Consider the following 19,010-nt stretch of genomic DNA (forward strand, 5'->3'; position numbering starts at 1 on the left):
TAATTTTAAGTTTTAACTTTATATATAGGTAGTCTTATTTCATACAACCTATAGTTGGTACTGATTTTCCATTCAAACGTAGTGTCAGCTAAATCTGCTGAATGTGACGTGGTGTATATCATATGAATGTCGTTTTATATTACATTCAGGACTACTTTCACAATTATTCACACTCCAGTAAAAAAGCTTTTAGAAAAAAAGAACCGCAAACCTGTGTTATCGTTAGCTGCCTTGAATACCGCCCCACTCTACCAGTTCGGGAGAGTACCTGAGCCTAGCCAGCCATACAACGGATTCTCTGATTATTGATACCGTATCGTGCCGTATCTTTATTTAGAAATTGACGCTGACGTGCCTGGCGCCCAACGAGTATCTTTTTGTTATTGTTTATTGAGTTCAGGGTTATTAGAGAATCGCGCCAAAGTGTCAAAGATGAGTCCTTAACCGAGGTTAGCGTTACGGTATACATAAACTTGACTTAAGGATGCGTATTTTCACAAAATGAATTTTATGAATGATGCTAGTTTGTTTATATTTTTTAAATTCAGAGTTGGGAGTATGGCAGAGAGATCAAGGCTGCCTTGTTTATTCAGAGGGAATCTAAGTGAAACTCTTTTGATTTCAAAAACGGGACAGTGAATTAACATGTGAAAAATATCGTTAGTTCTATCACAACAGTCAGAGGATAGGTAGCAAGTAAGTTTGTGAGTTTTTAAATGTGATATAATTCTGCAGTTAACGTTGCTAAGGAATCTGATCTGCGCCAGTCATTGGTATGTTTTGAGTGGACGTTTCAAGTTTAAATACTGCTGAGCTCCACGTTGCAGGCAAATGTCAGAATGAATTACTAAAGTGCTACTGTTCTGACGAATTTCAATATCCACCCTATATAGATATTTGCTAAAGCGTCACATCGAGATTTTTGGTTGCTATCAGTGGGGTGGGGGTGGGTTCATAAAAAATTGATGCTTGTCCGATTGGCTCAACAAATATGCGTTTGATCTGAAGGATCCAATCGTGTTTGGAGATTTTGGAATCATATGAAACCAATGATAGTTGTTTTTGCAAGCATATTATGGGATATCTGTCGTCAGGCATGCTGAGAATTTGGATGAGTGAGTTGAAAACTAGCTTAGAAACGAAAGAGTCGAGTTGGGGTCTTTCACGCTCTAGGGAAGGCTTTCAAAGCTGGTAACTTTAGCTTTATCTATCGGCTTGACTATGCAAATATTCTCCGCCAATAATCCGTGGAATTATTATCAAGTATGTCTCCTTTGCGCTGCCTCGGTGTGACACTGGATAGCACCCTGAATTGGGCAGAGCATACGGCATTAGTCTGTAGAATTGTTAATCGTACATTGTACCAACTGAACATGAATCACCACTTGTTTTTTATGACCATGAGAATAAAGATAGTGAGTGCCGTAATTCTTTCTTATCTGAACTATTGCTCTGTTGCTTTCAGCGGCTTATCGGGTATTCAGGAGTTAAGGCTTGAGAGCGGGCTTTGAATACATGTGTTCACGTTGTTTTCATGTTTGGACGTGACGTCAGCATTTCCAAGCATTGACGTCCATTAAGTCGGTTATCCTTGTCGGATAGATGTCCCCTGCACATGGGCTGTCTGGTGTTCGTATTACTGGAAACTGCTCAATCTAACTATCTAGCGCAAGGTTGTAGAATTAGGACCCACACTGTTCCGGGGTGGGCAATAAGAAAACCAACTCTCTAAACGTCCCTGCTCTTCGGAAATTAGCGTACTGAAATTCGTCCATTGTCATGGGTCGCCAGTGTGCCCTACACCCCAAAATTACGAACGCTGCATCTGTAGTTATATCTAGTCCGCGCTATAAGGCACACCAGTATAATGTTTCGCATATTGTCTTAACTTGGAAATAACTGTAATTTTCTACTGTGACTTTTATACTCTTGCGCTAAGAGTTACCTATTTAGTTTTCATTTATTAATAATTGAAGCTGAGCGTAGTTAAAACTAAAGTTACCATGTACCTCATCTATTATTAGTCGACATTCGTTACTTGAATATACTTTTAGGAATTGCCGATTTTTCTATAATTTTATTGTTCCACTATCTACTTGCATCAGATGCTGTCAGTTTCTTAATACTGTTTTTATTCCTTGTATCAGTTTCACTGTACAAAAGCTTGTATTTGTATCTGATTTTGAGCATCTTATAGGGAACTTGTGCCAGAGCGATAAACTACGTTGCGGCTATCTTATCTCAACTCATAATTCTTCTCAAACAGTTGATTTGCATTTCAATTTTGAAAACACATTAAAGTAGGAGGATTTAATCACTCTCATAGCGTATCCTATACCGAAATTTGATAGTTGGTAGATTCCGTGAATTCTGATACAGAAGTTTCGAGAACACGAAACTCTATAAATGATTGTGAAAAACCATGAAATATCGTTAAATCTTGTGAGTTCATTATAATGTAATGGAATCTGTGAATGGTTGCGGCAACTTCAAAAAATACGAAATTCCGAAAAATTTTTAAAATCTATCACAAGCCCGTACAAAGCTTGAATTTATAAACATTTCATGAAATCTGATACGTTTCCAAGTTCAAAATACATAAGCAGTTGCTTAAAGTATCGATTCACCCATTGAGAAGGGGTCTATCTTCCCTGAAGTAAGTTTGCATGAGAATGTTCGTATTATTACAGCAACAGGGGGTGGCTGCAATCTATTCACAAGAGTTGGCAGGCGAGCCCAACAATAAACCAGGGTGGAATCGTATTCATCCATTCTTTCGAATCCTGAAGAAAGCTGGGCTGCAGAGCCGTCTTTGTAGTTTCAGAATGTGAAACGGCCTGCACTTGTTAAAGACGCATCGATTTAACGTTAAACCGCAAAACTGGCTATAAAGAGATTTGCAAGGCTGCAAAATACACGGCATATATGTACGTGTTGGAAGGACGCATGCAAACTGCTTGCTGTAGAGATGCATTACTACCTATGCATGATTCATACCTAGAGCGATAGAGGAAGAGAGGTGGGCGTTTAAGTCCGTCGAATAAACGCGAATTGAGTGAACTGTATCACCTTTTTGAGTTACGACTCGATCGTTGTATCCTTTTACAATCGTTCACGCTATGACTATCTGCTAGTTGAAGAAAACAATTTCGAACTTTTCAGGTGAGTTGAAAAATTAACGACGGAGCCAGGAATCGAACCTGGTATCTGGAGATGCTTTACCGGAGACTTACTCCACTAGACCACCTAGCCGCCCTGACTACATGTCATTAATTTCTCTCATCACCAGTTTTTCGAAAATTGTCTGTTTTCCTGTGCCTCTGAATATATTTACATTTTAAAGTTCGTCGTGATAGCACATATTTTGACTTTGTGTGTGAAGCTTGTTGACATGTGCACACATGTGACGTTTGTAGGTGGCTATTAATGTGAATTACATTAATTTAACCATCTTGAACGGCGGGCCGTTCATTTTTGCTGATATGAAATACCATATCATATTTATAGCGAGAAAAATTTGCTAGTTGAAGAAAACAATTTCGAAATTTTCAGGTGAGTTAAAAAATTAACGACGGAGCCAGGAATCGAACCTGGTATCTGGAGATGCTTTACCGGAGACTTACTCCACTAGACCACCTAGCCGCCCTGACTACATGTCATTAATTTCTCTCATCACCTGTTTTTCGAAAATTGTTTGTTTTCGTGTGCCTCTGAATATATTTACATTTTAAAGTTCGCCGCGATAGCACATATTTTGAATTTGTGTGTAAAGCTTGTTGACATGTGCACACATGTGACGTTTGTATGTGGTTATTAATGTGAATTACATTAATTTGGCCATTTTGAACGGCGGGCCGTTCATTTTTGCTGATATGAAATACCATATCATATTTATAGCGAGAAAATTTTCCCTCCTTTAATTAAATTACCCCTATATGTTTATCACATGAAATAAAACATCACAGTACCAGATGAATCAATTTTTTGATGCCGAATGGCTGATCAAAATTCGGTTTAAGGGTTCGTATGTGCAGGACTCACACTGATGAGGGGAGTGTGACTTCTATAGGCTGGTAAAATTTCAAATCTCTTACCTCAAATTCCTGATAACGAAACAGAATCCCGGAAAAATTACCGTTTTTATTTCGTGTGTATTTGTTAACCTAATCGGATGAATGGTGCAGTTTATCTCAAGTAGGAATAAAATAAATCTCACACCGCCTCTCCGATAGTAGAAAGGAACTCGTTTGACTTTACAGGAGAAGCTCAAGGTTTGGTGAGGAAATGTGATGGGGTAATTCAGTGTGTGTTTTCGAAGCCCTAAAAGTTAAACTTTCGCGAAATGTTGTGACGAAAATTGCTCTCTTTTTACTTTCGGTCCTACAGAATTCAAGTCTGTGAACGTAAACGCAATCCTGTGGTCCAGTACAATTAACTTTTCCTTAGTACAGTGCAAGCGGCCTTACACATGTTCCATCTCTCAGGGGATGAAGTAAAAAAGCGATAAAACAACTAAACGGATAATAAAAGCTACATTAATAGGGCATCGAACTCATAATTGTGCACACTACTTTATTCTCACTGATCTATTACTGTCCAATACGTGGAGTCCTAAACTATACCTAACTCCGAAGCATCGTTATTGCTGGCTTATAATGCGCATTATACCTACAATTAGAGGAATGTCGATCGAATCCAGACCCATAACACTGTGCTCGGCATGTTGGTTGAGCTACTCCGGAACAAATGAGATCCCGGTGCGTTGTATTCTCTTATTTCTTCTCCCTCCGGCGACTTAGAAATATGTTTTTATTTTCGGCTGTACGGCCTACGTTGCCGAATCACGAACCACCCTTCTCCCTCTGAGTCGTTGATTTTATCGTAATTTACTCGACAAGGAGAAGGTTCTTACATTTATTCATCGCCGGTATAAATGACACAAGGTTCACGGACTTCAATAGTAATAAAGACACGAGGATGTGACAGTTCTTACACTTACAATGCTTTTTTTTCGCGGTTCGGTCGTATTATTATTACGTTTCGGAATATTTCGGCGATCGGCGAGAAAAACTGAAAAGAAACATTCGACGTTGACTGTATTTACTGAAATATTTGTTTAAAATTTCGTATAACCTGAAAAGAAATCTCCATTGCATGAAAACAAATGTCCAAAATTTTAGATCTACAATTAAGGGATATTGTCAGTAAGGGGTGAAAACAATTCGTTCACGGGCATAAAGGTTTTGTGCGCCATATTTTCCGAGACTGTAGTAATTGATTGATCAGGTGCCTGATGGCTCAAGTCACCGAATGTCGCCAAAAATACATGCTCGACGTACTGCGATCGATGAATGAAATTGAATGAAGATAATTCTCAGAGAGAAGGATTGGTTTCGCATGCCTCGGTGATGTGATACATCGATTGCCTTTCAAAATCGAGTAGACAATTCCTAATAGTTCAATACGGTCTACCTGGATTACGAGAGGGCTATAGGCTGTAGTGTCATATGGTCGCTTGTCAACTTACACCCAGATTAAACTCAACCTCCAAATGAGACACAGCAACTCCATCAACTTTTAGAGGGCCGACCTGGCTCGTTTTTGAGCCAGCAGGTAACTTCGATTATCATAACGTCGATATTTATGTACATAAATCATACCTACAAAAAATATCGAATTTCAAGGGAAAAATGCAACGTAAAAACGTTGGTTGGTTTGTGGTTACGTGCGACGATTCGGCGACGTCGATTTTCGCCGTCTGATCTCACTTTGCCGAGGTAAAATCGAACTTTCATTTTCTGATCTCTACGCGTAGGCATACCCTTTGATTGAAGATAGTAACGCGTGAACAGGTGAAGGACGAGATGAAGCTTTCATCGAAAAAGAGTTCGATTCATTATGTAGATAGCGTATTGTTGAATAATTATCGTCGATTCAGAGCACAGTGCAGTAATGAATCCTTTATACATTGCCGACATTTATTACAGAAATAATTTTTACCGGAGGAGGAAAAATCTGATTTTGGGATAAATTGACGGGGTGTATAGGTGGCGAACTCGTTTGTAACGAGACGAGCAGCGTCTCACAGAACTGTACTCCCGGAGGCGAACGAACGATAATTCAAATAGATACTATCAACATTGCTGATTATTAATACATAAACTAGTGCTTAGGACAGTGTACGCATTCATTAAGAGCAGAGCTAATACTTTTTCGGATTCGGCGAGCCAATATTTCAAGTATGAGAAAGTAAAAGCACTTTACATTTTGCTGCTGTACGAAATTCACCTCTTTTCCGCGTGCCCTACTCGAGGCCCGCTTCAAGCCCCTAATTTCCGATCTACAAACCAAAACGGGACTCTTTGATACAATTACACACACACTTGCGTCTAAAGAGATAGAGATTCGAGAGAGCGGAGGGACTGGAACGTTTGAAAGTAATCCCGTCAGTGGGGATTGCGAAGGCGCGGAATCTACCACGGCTATATTCAATCCTTTGCGGCACAGCGTATCATATATGAGGCCGCTTTTTTGGATCGGTAATTCGAGCTTTACATTCAATTTTCGAGATATCACTGTTATTATTTTTTTTTTTTTTTTTTGCATAATTGGTCTTCTAATCATCACTAAGTGTTGAAAATATCTGTTTTTACAGAATAAATGTAATTATGGAAACGCTATAGAGACTATTAGAACAGTAGAACTCGGTATTCTTGGGTTTCTGGGGTCACTAAAAATGAATCTGCCGTGAAAATTGAAAACAACGGATCCAATATAGTAGACTGAAAATATAAAGATCAATCCGATTCGCTTGAAGTTTGCTATCCAGGGGTTATCGGGCTCGCTGAAAACAAACTCGAAGTCAGAATTTCGAAATTCAAGACGGTGGATCCAATATGGCGGACTGCAAATATGAAAACAGTTCATATTTTATTGAAATTTGTGACTCGGTGGTTTTCGGGGTCGATGAAAACGTGTTCACCGTCAAAATTACTAAATTCAATGTGCCGAATGCATTTTATGCATTATGCACAAAATGCTTGAATGAATCTCGCATGATGAAGAATACATTAGGATAAAAGTCCGCATGGATGAAGGATGAAGGTAGTCGCTATCACGATTTCGAGTTCGTTACAGTTGACCCCGAAAATCCTCAAGTAGCAAATTTTGAGCTAGTCCGATCAATTTGTTTATTTTTTGACCACTAAAATAGATCTGCTTTTTTGAATTTCATTATACTGGATTCAGATTTGTTATCAGTGTTCCCAGAAAGCACCGAATAGCAAGATTCAAGCAAATCAAATCAATTTTCATATTCTCAGTCTGTCATATTGGATCCACCATCTTTGATGTCGTAATTTTGACAGCGGAATCGTATTTGGTGATCCGAGAAAACCCCTGAGTGTGCATTTTTAAGCTATTTCGATCACTTTTACATTTTCAGTTTGCTATATTAGATGACCCATTTTGAATTTTGAAAATTTCCCAAATCTGACCCCATATTTTATATCAACGACCTCGAGAACCATTACATACCCAGTATCAAGGAATGTAACTGAACCGAAAAGAGGTATGTTTCCAATGGTTAAATCAAATGAATTCGATTTCAGTTACCCAAGATTCAATTAAGATGGATGAAATATATAAAGCATGATACAACATTTATGTCACTCAATGGAAAAAAAGTCGTACACGTATATGGTGCTACTAATCACAGTTTGACTAAATATTCATCCATTGATTTAAGTGAGTTGTAATCTGGCAATTCTACTCACATGTTTGTTTGGATTCAGGAACATGAAGATGATCATCATGGTATAATAGGGCGTCCACCATAGAACGAAGGCAGCCACGATGACGACGCTGATTCGCAAGGACTTAGTCTTGGCGCGATGCATCAGACGGCGTCGATTTAGGTCCCCGGATACGTGATTCGTATTACTGTTGGCAAGTTCAGTTTTGAATACGCGCTCACTGCCTGTAATTACATAATACGGACAAACCACATTTAATCAAAGGCTCGATCGTACTACCTTAGCATTTCTATTATATTATTATTGTTGTGTGTCATGTCACGTGGTTTTGGATCAATCTAATACTTTTCGTAACATTCTTACTATTCGAGATGCAGTACCTATAGATTTTTAGACACGATTTGGTGATTTCAATAACTAGACACCTGGTTAGTAATGACAGCGGGAACAATGCACGCCGTAGAGAGTGACCGTCACTTCGACCGGGAACCCATAGGGCATAACAGGAATAAAAGAAGTACTTTTTTTCTCTACCTTTTACTAACACGCCTAGCAGTAGTACAGCAAGGCGGGTTCTGAGTACAAACACCTTCTTTACCAACCAAGCCGCCTGTCGCATCCCAGACGCAAACCCTTGAAGGTTACCCCCACTCTCGTAAGATAAAACGTGCTCTGCCGTACCGACCTGAGGTTAAAAACGTGCAACCTTACCGACAGTTGTATCGGGCGCCTGTAAAAATCGCACTGCTTTACCAACAATTCTTATCGGTCAAAGGTCAAAGTGTTTATGCTGTGCTCGTCTGCCAACGGTAGAGAGTGCAGCGGGGGCGAGAACTTTTTTACCGTCCCGCATTCTCTTGTCACGATAGGACTGCTGATGTGTAACATTAACCACTTCAAATTCCTTTCCCTCAGTAGGACTGTTGATGTGTAACATCAACCACCCCACATTCCTTTTACACGTTATCAACCACGCGACATTCCAAAATTAATGGTTCTAAGAATTGTTTTTCACTTACTTGAATGCCGGTTTGATATCAACCACGTGACATTCTTTTTGGCTTGTGACTGTACTGTGAACTCTACGATGAATTCTGAACGGGTTCGGTCAAGACCAGAGTGCAGGGTCGACCGATAGCTGCGGTAGTATACATTCAGAGCCATGGATCTGCGGTGTTGGGTTACTATGGCTCTGAGAATGCTGAAAGGTGCGCGCGCATTAACAAACATACGTACAGCTGCCTTTTCAAAAGGGCGATCATCACTGCAAACGATCATTAAGTCTCAACTTGTCAAGTATACGCGAGGAAAAAGCTCATGATGGAATCCAAGAAGTGTTTGAGATTGATCGAGATTAAGACATCGGCGTACAAGATCTTGGACAAATCATCATCAACAGCAGAGATTCAGAAATGGATAAAATTCAGAAGTCAAAATATTCGGCTTCTGGACAAAATTTTGTGAAAGGCTTCATCAATTGCAGAAAAAATGAGAATTATCACAACGATCAGACTCTTGAAAGCGCTCACGGAAAAATTCAAACGTCTTCAACTGCCATTCCACAGGAAAGTACCGTGGTGCTGCTCATCGAGGTTGCAATCTCAAATACAAAAATTCGCACACTATCCCAGTGATATTGCAAAATCTGTCGGGTTACGATTCACATTTTCTGATCAAAGCACTGGCTACATCGTTCGAGGGCACATTTGAGCTTCTACCCGTAAACAAAGAATAGTACATTTCTTTTACAGAATATGTAAGGGGACAGATATAAAGTTTAGATCCATGGATTCGTACCGTTTCGTACCCAGTAGTCTCGAGAAATTGGCAACGTATCGCGGTGATGATCAAAAAACAATCAAACGAAAATTTTATCGTCGCTCAGATAAATTTCAGTTATTGACCAGAAAAGGAGTGTTCCCGTACGAATACATAGACAGTTGGGAGAAGCTCGAGGACAGACGGCTACCATCCAAACAACAATTTGACTCAAAATTGAATGGTCGGGATATATCAGACGACAACTATGCACATGCATGTAAAGTTTGGCAAACTTTTAACGTTCAAACTTTGGGAGAGTATTTGGACTTGTATTTACAGACGGACGTGTTTTTACTAGCCGGCGTTTTTGAAAATTTTCGACAGAGCTGTTGGACAACGTACAACCTGGACCCGTTTCATTATTACACCGCGCCCGGTCTGTCGTTTGATGCAATGTTAAAGTGTACCGACATCGAGCTCGAGCTTCTCACCGACATAGATATGGTTATGTTGATCGAAAAAGGTATTCGAGGTGGTGTGTCACAGTGCTCAAACAGATACGCTAAGCTTAACAACAGGTACATGAGAAAGGCATTCGATCCTGAGTTCGAATAATCTTGTCTCATGTACTTTGACGTTAATAATTTGTACGGTGCTGCTATGAGCTTTGCTCTGCCATACAGTTCCTTCGAATGGTTATCAGACTTCGGATAATGCGACGTTTTTACCATCTCGGACGATGCGAGGTTTGGTTACATACTGGAGGTGGATTTGGAATACCCTGAGGAACCGCATGATACTCATAAAGATTTACCACTGTGTCCGGAGCATTACATACCTCCGATCTCGAATAGTAAGCAACCAAAATTGAAGCCCACGCTACTTTCCAAAAAAACTACTTTGTTCACTATAGCGTTTTGAAACAATGCTTACAATTAGGCTTGAAATTACTCAAAATTCACAGAGTTCTCAAATTCAGGTGAACCCCGTGGCTCAAAAAATACATCGATTTAAATACCGATTTGCGAAAAAAATCTCACAACGAATTCGAGAAAAATTTTTACAAACTGACGAACAACGCAGTTTTTGGCAAAACAATCGAAAATGTTAGAAAGTATAGAGATGTTAGGCTGATCACGAAATGGGATGGAAAATACAGTGGTAGAGCTACTATAGCCAAACCTAATTTTCACAGCTGCACCGTTTTCGACAAAGATATAATCATCGTCGAAATGAGTAAGACGAAAGTCAAGTTGAATAAACCATTGTATGCAGGTTTCTCTATCATGGTTCTGGGTACAACATATATCTACGATTTTTATTGTAATTATTTTAAACGGAAATTTGGCAACCGAGCAATATTAATGTATACGGATACCGACAGTTTGATCTACAATTTTGCCGTCCCTGACATATACGAACATATGAAGCAGGACTTGCATAGATTCGATACGTTTGATTATCCGCTTGACAGCGTGTATGGAATGCCTCTAGCAAACAAACAAGTTCTCGGCTTGATAAAAGATAAGAATAACGGAAAAATAATGCTGGAATTTGTAGGATTAAGAGCTGAATTCTACGCATTCCGAGTCTTGGGAGATGAGAAAGACAATAAATGTGCCAAAGGTGTCAAAGGATCTGCGTTGAGAAAAATAACTTTCAACAATTATTTGGAATGTGTTTTGAACAGTGAAAATGTGTCTACAAATCAGCATTTGATATCAAGTCGAAAGCACGAGGTATACACCGTAGAACAGCAGAAAGTGGCACTGTGCTGGAATGACGACAAGCGGATCGTGTTTCAAAACACAACCAACAAGCTACCGTGTGGCTACAGGCCTGCACCTTAGCTTTGTAATTACCGTATCGTAATCTATGTAGGATTTAATTCATAGCTGTACCATGATGTATAAAATATTATTATGTAGGATAGTGAATAAGAACGTTCCGAAATATAAAAATTGTACAACGATGCATATGTCTGTCGATTGTCTTAAAAATTAAGATGTATACTTGTTATGTATCCGGTAGAAAATGAAGAGGCACATACGTTTTTACAAAAAATTCATTTATTCAATGTTACATGTCCGATTCGTTTATCCAACTGTTGTGGGTATTGTCAAAACCTAACCATTGAACATATATTTTTTTTCCACGCTTCTTGAGCACCTTCTCCACCAAATAGATATCCGAATGTTCAACCTCGAGGAGCTCCTGTTCGTAGAAACCACCATCGATGGGTTGATCTCGGTAGTCTTGGAGCTTGTACGTTACAGGATGATTATTTTCCACTCGACTTATCGTGATAATTTTAGTCATCCAATTGGGAGTGTAACCTTTCTCGAAGACATTTTTGAATATGCTGATTCGAACTTTGTCGCCGGATTTGAAATTTGCCGATATGGTAGGTATCGCTCGAAGCCCTCCGTACGCCTGACGTAATAACAGCCTCTCGTTTGCAACGGTGACATCCGACGGTTTCATTCTGATGGTTCGGTGTTTGGTGTTGTTGTAAGCCGAAACCAAATCAGATAAGATGTCGAGCCACTTGTAGCTTTCTTGCATGCTGAACCGTGTCTACATTTTACCTTTCAGCGTGCGATTGAAACATTCACAGATCGAAACCTTCAAATTACTGTACTTGGAGTGAAGTTTGATTCCGTAACGTGTCATAAGCGATTCTAATTTCGAGTTGTAAAATTCCGTTCCTCTGTCGACGTGTAAATTTTTCGGCACCCGTCCTTGTACAAGCACTGATGCCATTGCCTTCGTCACATCATTTCCAGACTTGCTTTTCATCGGTACAGCCCACGCATACTTTGAAAAAATCTCTATGACTGTGAGCATATTCTTGTAGCCTTTGTTTTGTCCAGCGTATGACGTCATATCAACAAGATCCGCCTGCCAGGTCTCGTCGATGCCGCGCACGTCTCCACGTCGACGTGGGTAATTCTGGCGTGCAGGCTTATGCAGTTCCGTCACCAGTGCTTGCTTTTTCTCGTTCATACCCCAATGTTCTTAGACTGGTGTCCAATTTAGAAATGAATTCAGCATTTCGAATCGACAGATCTCTGCCTGTTTTGAAGTCTGTGTGAAAGGTATCCAAAGCTTTGGCTTTTTTTGCTACATTAGCTTTATTCAAGGGAGGACGGGTAACTAAATGATAGGTACACCTGGATGTATCACAGATAATAAGTTGTCGTTTATTAAAGAGTTCAGAGAAAAGTATTACGTGGTTCTTTAGCCACAGCTCTGGCTGAGAGTAACCGATTTGGCTTGTTTTGGGGCGCGCCCTTAGGGCGAGTTCTCGCACGATTATTCGTCTGCTTACGCTGCCGCTTACGATCTGGGGCGCTGCTCTCGGTTCTGACGACGGGCGAACCTGGTCGTTGTCGAGAGGTCGCCACATCCACTCCCCCCCCAGTAGAGTTCGTATTCTGGTAGGGATTTTCAATCTCCGGATTTTCATTTGGAATGTATGCTGGCTTCAGTCTTTCAATGGAAATGTTTTTCTCGTGTTTCTCAACGTTGACCTTGAAGACCCGGTCGTTGATCCTTTCGATGATTTTATACGGACCTTTATACGGCGGTTCCAGTGGTGCTCTCACGTGGTCGCATCGAACGAACACATGAGTGCAATCGCTCATGTCCTTGTGTATGAAGGGGCGTTTTTTGGTGTGATGAGCAGTCGGAGTTGGATTGATTCGCCTCATTGTCTCGCGATGCTTCTCCAGGAACTTTTCTGGATCAGCAGTTTCTTCGTTGTGCGTGAAGAACTCTCCTGGGACTCTTAAGGTCGTTCCGTACAGCATTTCTGCCGGCGACGCTTTGATGTCGTCTTTATACGAAGTCCTGAGGCCGAGCATTACCGATGGTAGAAGGAGAGTCCATGGGATTTCTAGTTTGCACATCAGTGAGGTTTTAAGCGTTCGATGCTACCGTTCCACCATACCATTCGACGCTCGGTGGTAGGGAGTGGTTCTTATTCGATTTGCTCCGATGAATTTGGTCAATCCCCGGAATAGCGCAGATTCAAACTGCGACCCTTGGTCTGTCGTGATCTTCAGTGGTGTCCCGTATTGGCTGATCCAGTTGTCTAAGAGCGCTGTGATTATCGTTTCCGTGTTTATGTCTGTGAGTGGTATTGCCATCGGCCAACGTGAGAAGCGATCGATGATGGTTAGGCAGTATTTGAAGCCGTCGACGTTGGGCATCATTATTATGTCGATGTTTATGTGGTTAAATCTGGCGTCCGCTACGTCGATTTTGTTCGGAACGCTTCGATTGTGTTTCTGGATTTTCGCTCGTTGGCACTCCAGACACTCTTTTGCCCATTGCGTTGCGTCTTTTTTGATTCTCGGCTAAATGTACTTTTCTCTGATCTTCTTGCCTGTGTTCCGGATACTCGGGTGCGAGAGGCCATGGATCGAGTTGAATGCTGTTTTTCTCAAAGCCTTTGGGATGTACGGTCTGACGGTTCCTTTAGCAATGTCGCAGTAAATCTCTTTTTCATCGATTTGGAGTCGCTGGAGTTTTAGCGATGAGGTTCCCTCGATGAGTTGTCTCAGTTCTTCATCTCTCTCTTGTGCGTCGGCGATTTTTTGGCTGGATAGTACTGTTGGCATGTTTATTGTGTTTATTCTGGATAGGGCGTCGGCTACATTGTTTTCCTCTCCTTTCACATGGATTATATCCGTGGTGAATTGAGAGATGAAACCGAGTTGTCGCAATTGGCGAGGAGATGCCTTTTCGGAGCGTTGTGAGAAAGCGTAAATCAATGGCTTGTGATCGGTTTTTACCGAGAATTGTCGACACTCCAAAAGATGTTGAAAATGTTTGATTCCCGCGAAGACAGCTAGCAATTCTCTATCGTACGTGCTGTACTTTTTTTCTGTTTCAGAGAACTTACGTGAGAAGAATGCGATCGGTTTCCACGTCCCATTTCTTTTTTGTTCCAGCGCTGCTCCGATCGCATTGTCAGATGCGTCTGTTGCCAGAGCTAATGGTGCTGTCGGTGACGGGAATTCGGTGGTCGTTATGTTCACGATGCTGTTTCGGCAGTCTGTGAACGCCTGTTCCGCTTGCGGAGTCCAGTTGATCTTTGTTTTGTCGTTCTTCTTTGATTGTTTCAGGTACGAGTTCAAGGGTGCTTGAAATTTCGCCGCGTTGGGAATCAATTTCCGGTAGTAGTTGATCATACCTAGAAATCGTCGCAATTCTTTTACATTTTCAGGTTTTGGATAATTTTTTATTTTTTTAATGCGTTCTTGTGGTGGTTTGTACCCGTTTTCGTTTATCGTATAGCCGAGATACTTGACCTCCGATTTTCCCAAGAAGCATTTGCTCGGATTGATGGTGAGTCTTTTTTGTTTCAGTCTTTCGAAAACTTGTCTCAAGTGTACTTCGTGTTCGGATTCGTTCTCTGACATGACGAGGATGTCGTCGATGTAGACAAACACAAAGTCGAGATCCCGAAATATTTTGTCCATGAATCTTTGGAATGTTTGGGTGGCTGCTTTTAACCCGTAAGGCATTTTTATGAATTCGAATAATCCAAAAGGGGTAATAATGGCCGTTTTTGGAATATCCTCTTTTGCCATAGGTATCTGGTGATACGCTCTCGTTAAATCCAGAGTGGAAAAAATTTTCTTACCGTGAAGTTTCTGGAACAGATCTTGGATCATCGGTGGAGGATATCGGTCTGGTGTTGTTCGGTCGTTCAATTTTCGATAGTTCCCACATGGTCTCCACGCTCCGGAACTCTTCTTCTGCATGTGCAGCGGGCTTGACCACTGACTTTTCGATGGTCTGATTATTCCTAGTTCCAGCATGATGTTAATCTCTTCTTTTGCTGCTTTCAGTTTTTCCCCTGCCAATTTTCTTGGCCTTTCGGCTACCGGAGGTCGTTGCGTAGTGAGTGAGTGTAGTGAGTGTAGTGAGCGATGTCTTCATTGTTTTCGTCGGTGGCTTGGATCGTTGGTTTTGTTATTTCGATGTATTGGTTCAACAGGGCCGTGTACTTTTGGCCTTCGTTGCTTGGAGAGTTTTTTTTCATGTCGACTGTCGAGATGCTATGAACTGCAGCTTTGATGATTTCTCCTTTTGTTGACAGCGATGTTGTTGAATCTATTAATCGTTGTCCTTTCAGATCTATTAACAGACCGAAGCGAGCGATGAAGTCTGCACCGATGATTGCTGATTTGACGTCACCTATGATGAATGGTCACTTGAATGCTCTGCGCAGTCCCAGATCTATTTCTGTCCATTGGATTCCATAGGTTTTTATGACCGTGTGGTTGGCTGCGTAGAGTTGGAGCTCTGAAATTTTCAATTTTTGTTTTATTGCCTCCTGTGGAATTACTGAGACCACTGATCCGGAGTCAATTAAAAATTTGAAGTGTGTCAATTTGTCGTAGATGTGTAGGCAGTGTTCTTTCGTATCCATGTTGCTGTCGCCCACCGCCTGTATAGATGACAGCTCCTTTAGTTTTCCGGTTTCGTAGCTTGTTCAATGGGTTTCGCAGTGCACGGTGGAGCACAGCGGTAGCTCTTGTCACCAAACTTTCGGTGATAGTAGCATTGACCGGTGCGTCCCGTTGAAGGAGATCGAGTTCGCGAGTGGGCTCTGGATCTTTGATTTTCCTTGTTTTTATTCTTATTTTTTTCAGTTTTTATCCACTCGGCAATTTCATTCAGTCTTTTTCAATGTTATCGATTTTAGTTTCCAGAGCTTTTCCTTCATGCGTTTTTATTGCGTTTACTGATAGTGTTTGTTCCTCACCTTGAGTGTTCACGCACATGACGTTCGTTGTGTTTTCGAGGATGTTATCGGCTATTTCTGCTAGCTCGTCCAGTGTTGCGTCGCGTACGACTTTTAACGTGTTGTATACCGTTTTTGGTAATAATCTGAGCCATTTGGTTTTGAGAAGCTCTTCTGATGCTCTGTTGTTGGCCAGCTCCTTCATTTTCCTTAGCAGTTGCGACGGTTTTTGGTCACCCAGTTGGATCTCCGAGAGCAGGATCTGCAACTGACGCTCTGATGAGGCTGTGAATCGTTTCAATATCATGTCTTTCATGTGTTGATATCGATTATCTGCTGGCGGATTGAAAAGAATGTCTGTAATTTCACAAATGGTTGCTTCGTCGAGAGCTTCTACCACCGCGTCGTACTTGGCTGAATCTGAGACGATTTTCTTTTTTCGCAGCGTCGACTCTATTTGTATAAACCATGCCGCTGGATTTGTTTTCCAAAACATGGGTAATTTGTGATTTGCTATCGCACTCGCTCGTTATCTTCACGAGTGATTGTTACCTGCTGGTTTGAGGAGCTGGGTTGGGTAGTTCGTGTTCTTTGGCTTTCTATTACCTGTTGATTTCTCATGTCTTGGATTTCTCCTTGAAGTTCCTTGATTTGTTGCAGGAGGATTCCGGTTGGGTTCTCTCCACCCGCGGCTCCTTCGGAGTTCGACATTTCGCCAGGTAGTTGTTTTGAGGGGGTTGGCGGTGTGGGCATGCCAAGTTTCCTCTTCTTTTTTTCTTTTGAGTTAGTTCTTTTAGCCGGGGTCACAAGTTTTGGCTATCTGAGCTACATTAGCTTTATTCAAGGGAGGACGGGTAACTAAATGATAGGTACACCTGGATGTATCACAGATAATAAGTTGTCGTTTATTATAGAGTTCAGAGGAAAGTATCACGCGGTTGTTTAACCACAGCTCTGGCTAAGAGTAACCGATTTGGCTTATTTTGGGGCGCGCCCTTAGGGCAAGTTCTCGCACGATTATTCGTCGCAGAGACGAAACGTCAGCGTCTGCTTACGCTGCCGCTTTCGATCTGGGGCGCTGCTCTCGGTTCTGACGACGGGCGAACCTGGTCGTTGTCGAGAGATCGCCGCAAAGCTTTCTCCGTGGTGGGCTCTAAAGCTTTGATCATTTGATCGAGGTTGTCGATTTGTTTTTGCAGCACGTTGAATTTTCGTCTCAAGATTTTTAAAGTTACAACATTGTTCGGCTCTACGGGATCTGCGACATTGCACAGTCTCTTGTTCCGTATATCGTGATGCCCGTCCGCTGTTATTCGAAATCCGACACCCGGAGGATCGCGATTGCTCGTGGCCGTGTTTTCATCTAGATGCCGTCGAAACACGTCGACGCTCATCTCGGTAATGAATGCAAGAACGATGAAAGCTCCTTACTAAATGATTCCTGCTTGGCGTAGCTCTTCGATAATGGAGATTATTTCGTTATTGGGACTCGGATTTCCCGCTGCCTGAGATGCCAGGAGTAAATGGAGACGCTCCACTAACTCGTTTGGATCATCCCAGAAAACGTATTCCGTTTCAACACCTTGTCGAATGATCATAGCTTGCGGAAGTAGACCATTACCCTTTCGGCTAGGTGATGGGGAATAATCCATCAATTCGGCAATGACATTTTTGAATTTGTAACTGTTATCGTTTCGAACAGCCCCATCGGATGAGTCATACTTTTTATGCGCGTTCGTTGCGAGGATTACTTTTTTAAATTTTCCCCATCTCCGGCGCTCACAGAAGAACCGTCAGGCTTCTTTTTGAACGAAAGTTCCGGCAAACCCTTCGTTTTCGGGTGAAGCGTATCGCCAATACGAATGTGGTCACTCTCAAGAGATATCAACAAATCACCAATCATTAGTCCGTTTGAGGGGTTGCGTACACCGTACACGTTGTCCAATTCACCTTTGTCTTTGCATCTCTCATCAGTGTAAAATACTCATCCTCGATTTTTTTGACCGCCGTTTCTACGATTGTTTGATCTCCTGCTGAGGCAAAGGACCCGTCCGTTTCTGAGACAGTCTCATTGTTTGTTTCATTTTTCATCTGCTTCATTACTTCTTCAATTTCTTCCACCTCTTGTTTTACAGGTTTAGTATGTTTTGTAACATTCACCAGTTCTTGAAACGGAGTCACTACTGGTTCGAAAACGTCACTTAATTTCTGAGTCGTAGATTCCTTGTCTAACTTGAGCAATTTGTGTTTTCGACCGATCGTAGCACTTGCTCAAGCGATCTGATGTAGGACATCTTTTTGCTTGAAAATTTCAGAGCTCTGCAAGTTGACGCAACTGAGTCTGCAACGCTACTGCGACTTTCGCTCAGATACGGTAGATTTTATTTCTTTTCCAGGCTACTCAAAGAATCGAATCCCCTCCTGTATCGTCCTCTATTGAGCTCACTGACTGTGTCGATCACCAGGAACCCGTACTTCTCACCGTTCCAGCATGCAGAACACACACTTTTAAACTCTGTGTAAGACATATCGGTGCTCACCTGGTCGTTGTATTCGTGTCTCAGGTTGAAATCGTCTTGTTTGAATAACACGAGTAAGTTCACATTTTCGCGCACGAGATGCTTGGGAATACGCGCGTACGTCTGACAGAGATAGAAACAGTCAGCGTCATGATGTCTACCCATGCAAAAGTGGGCTCTAATATTGTAGTGCTTCGCGCACGCTACATCGTCAAA

General features: G+C 41.6%; 1 protein-coding gene across 1 annotated transcript in view; it reads right to left on the reverse strand.

Moving 5' to 3' along the window:
* LOC124211732 (gonadotropin-releasing hormone receptor) overlaps positions 1-19,010 on the reverse strand; it is a 222,957-nt gene that overhangs the window by 32,453 nt on the left and 171,494 nt on the right. The window contains exon 3 of the mRNA XM_046611085.2: positions 7,776-7,978. Coding sequence (XP_046467041.1) covers positions 7,776-7,978 — 203 coding nt within the window. The remainder of the gene's footprint in view (positions 1-7,775; positions 7,979-19,010) is intronic.

This window comes from Neodiprion pinetum, chromosome 2 (assembly GCF_021155775.2).
Source record: "Neodiprion pinetum isolate iyNeoPine1 chromosome 2, iyNeoPine1.2, whole genome shotgun sequence".
NCBI classification, from domain to species: domain Eukaryota; kingdom Metazoa; phylum Arthropoda; class Insecta; order Hymenoptera; family Diprionidae; genus Neodiprion; species Neodiprion pinetum.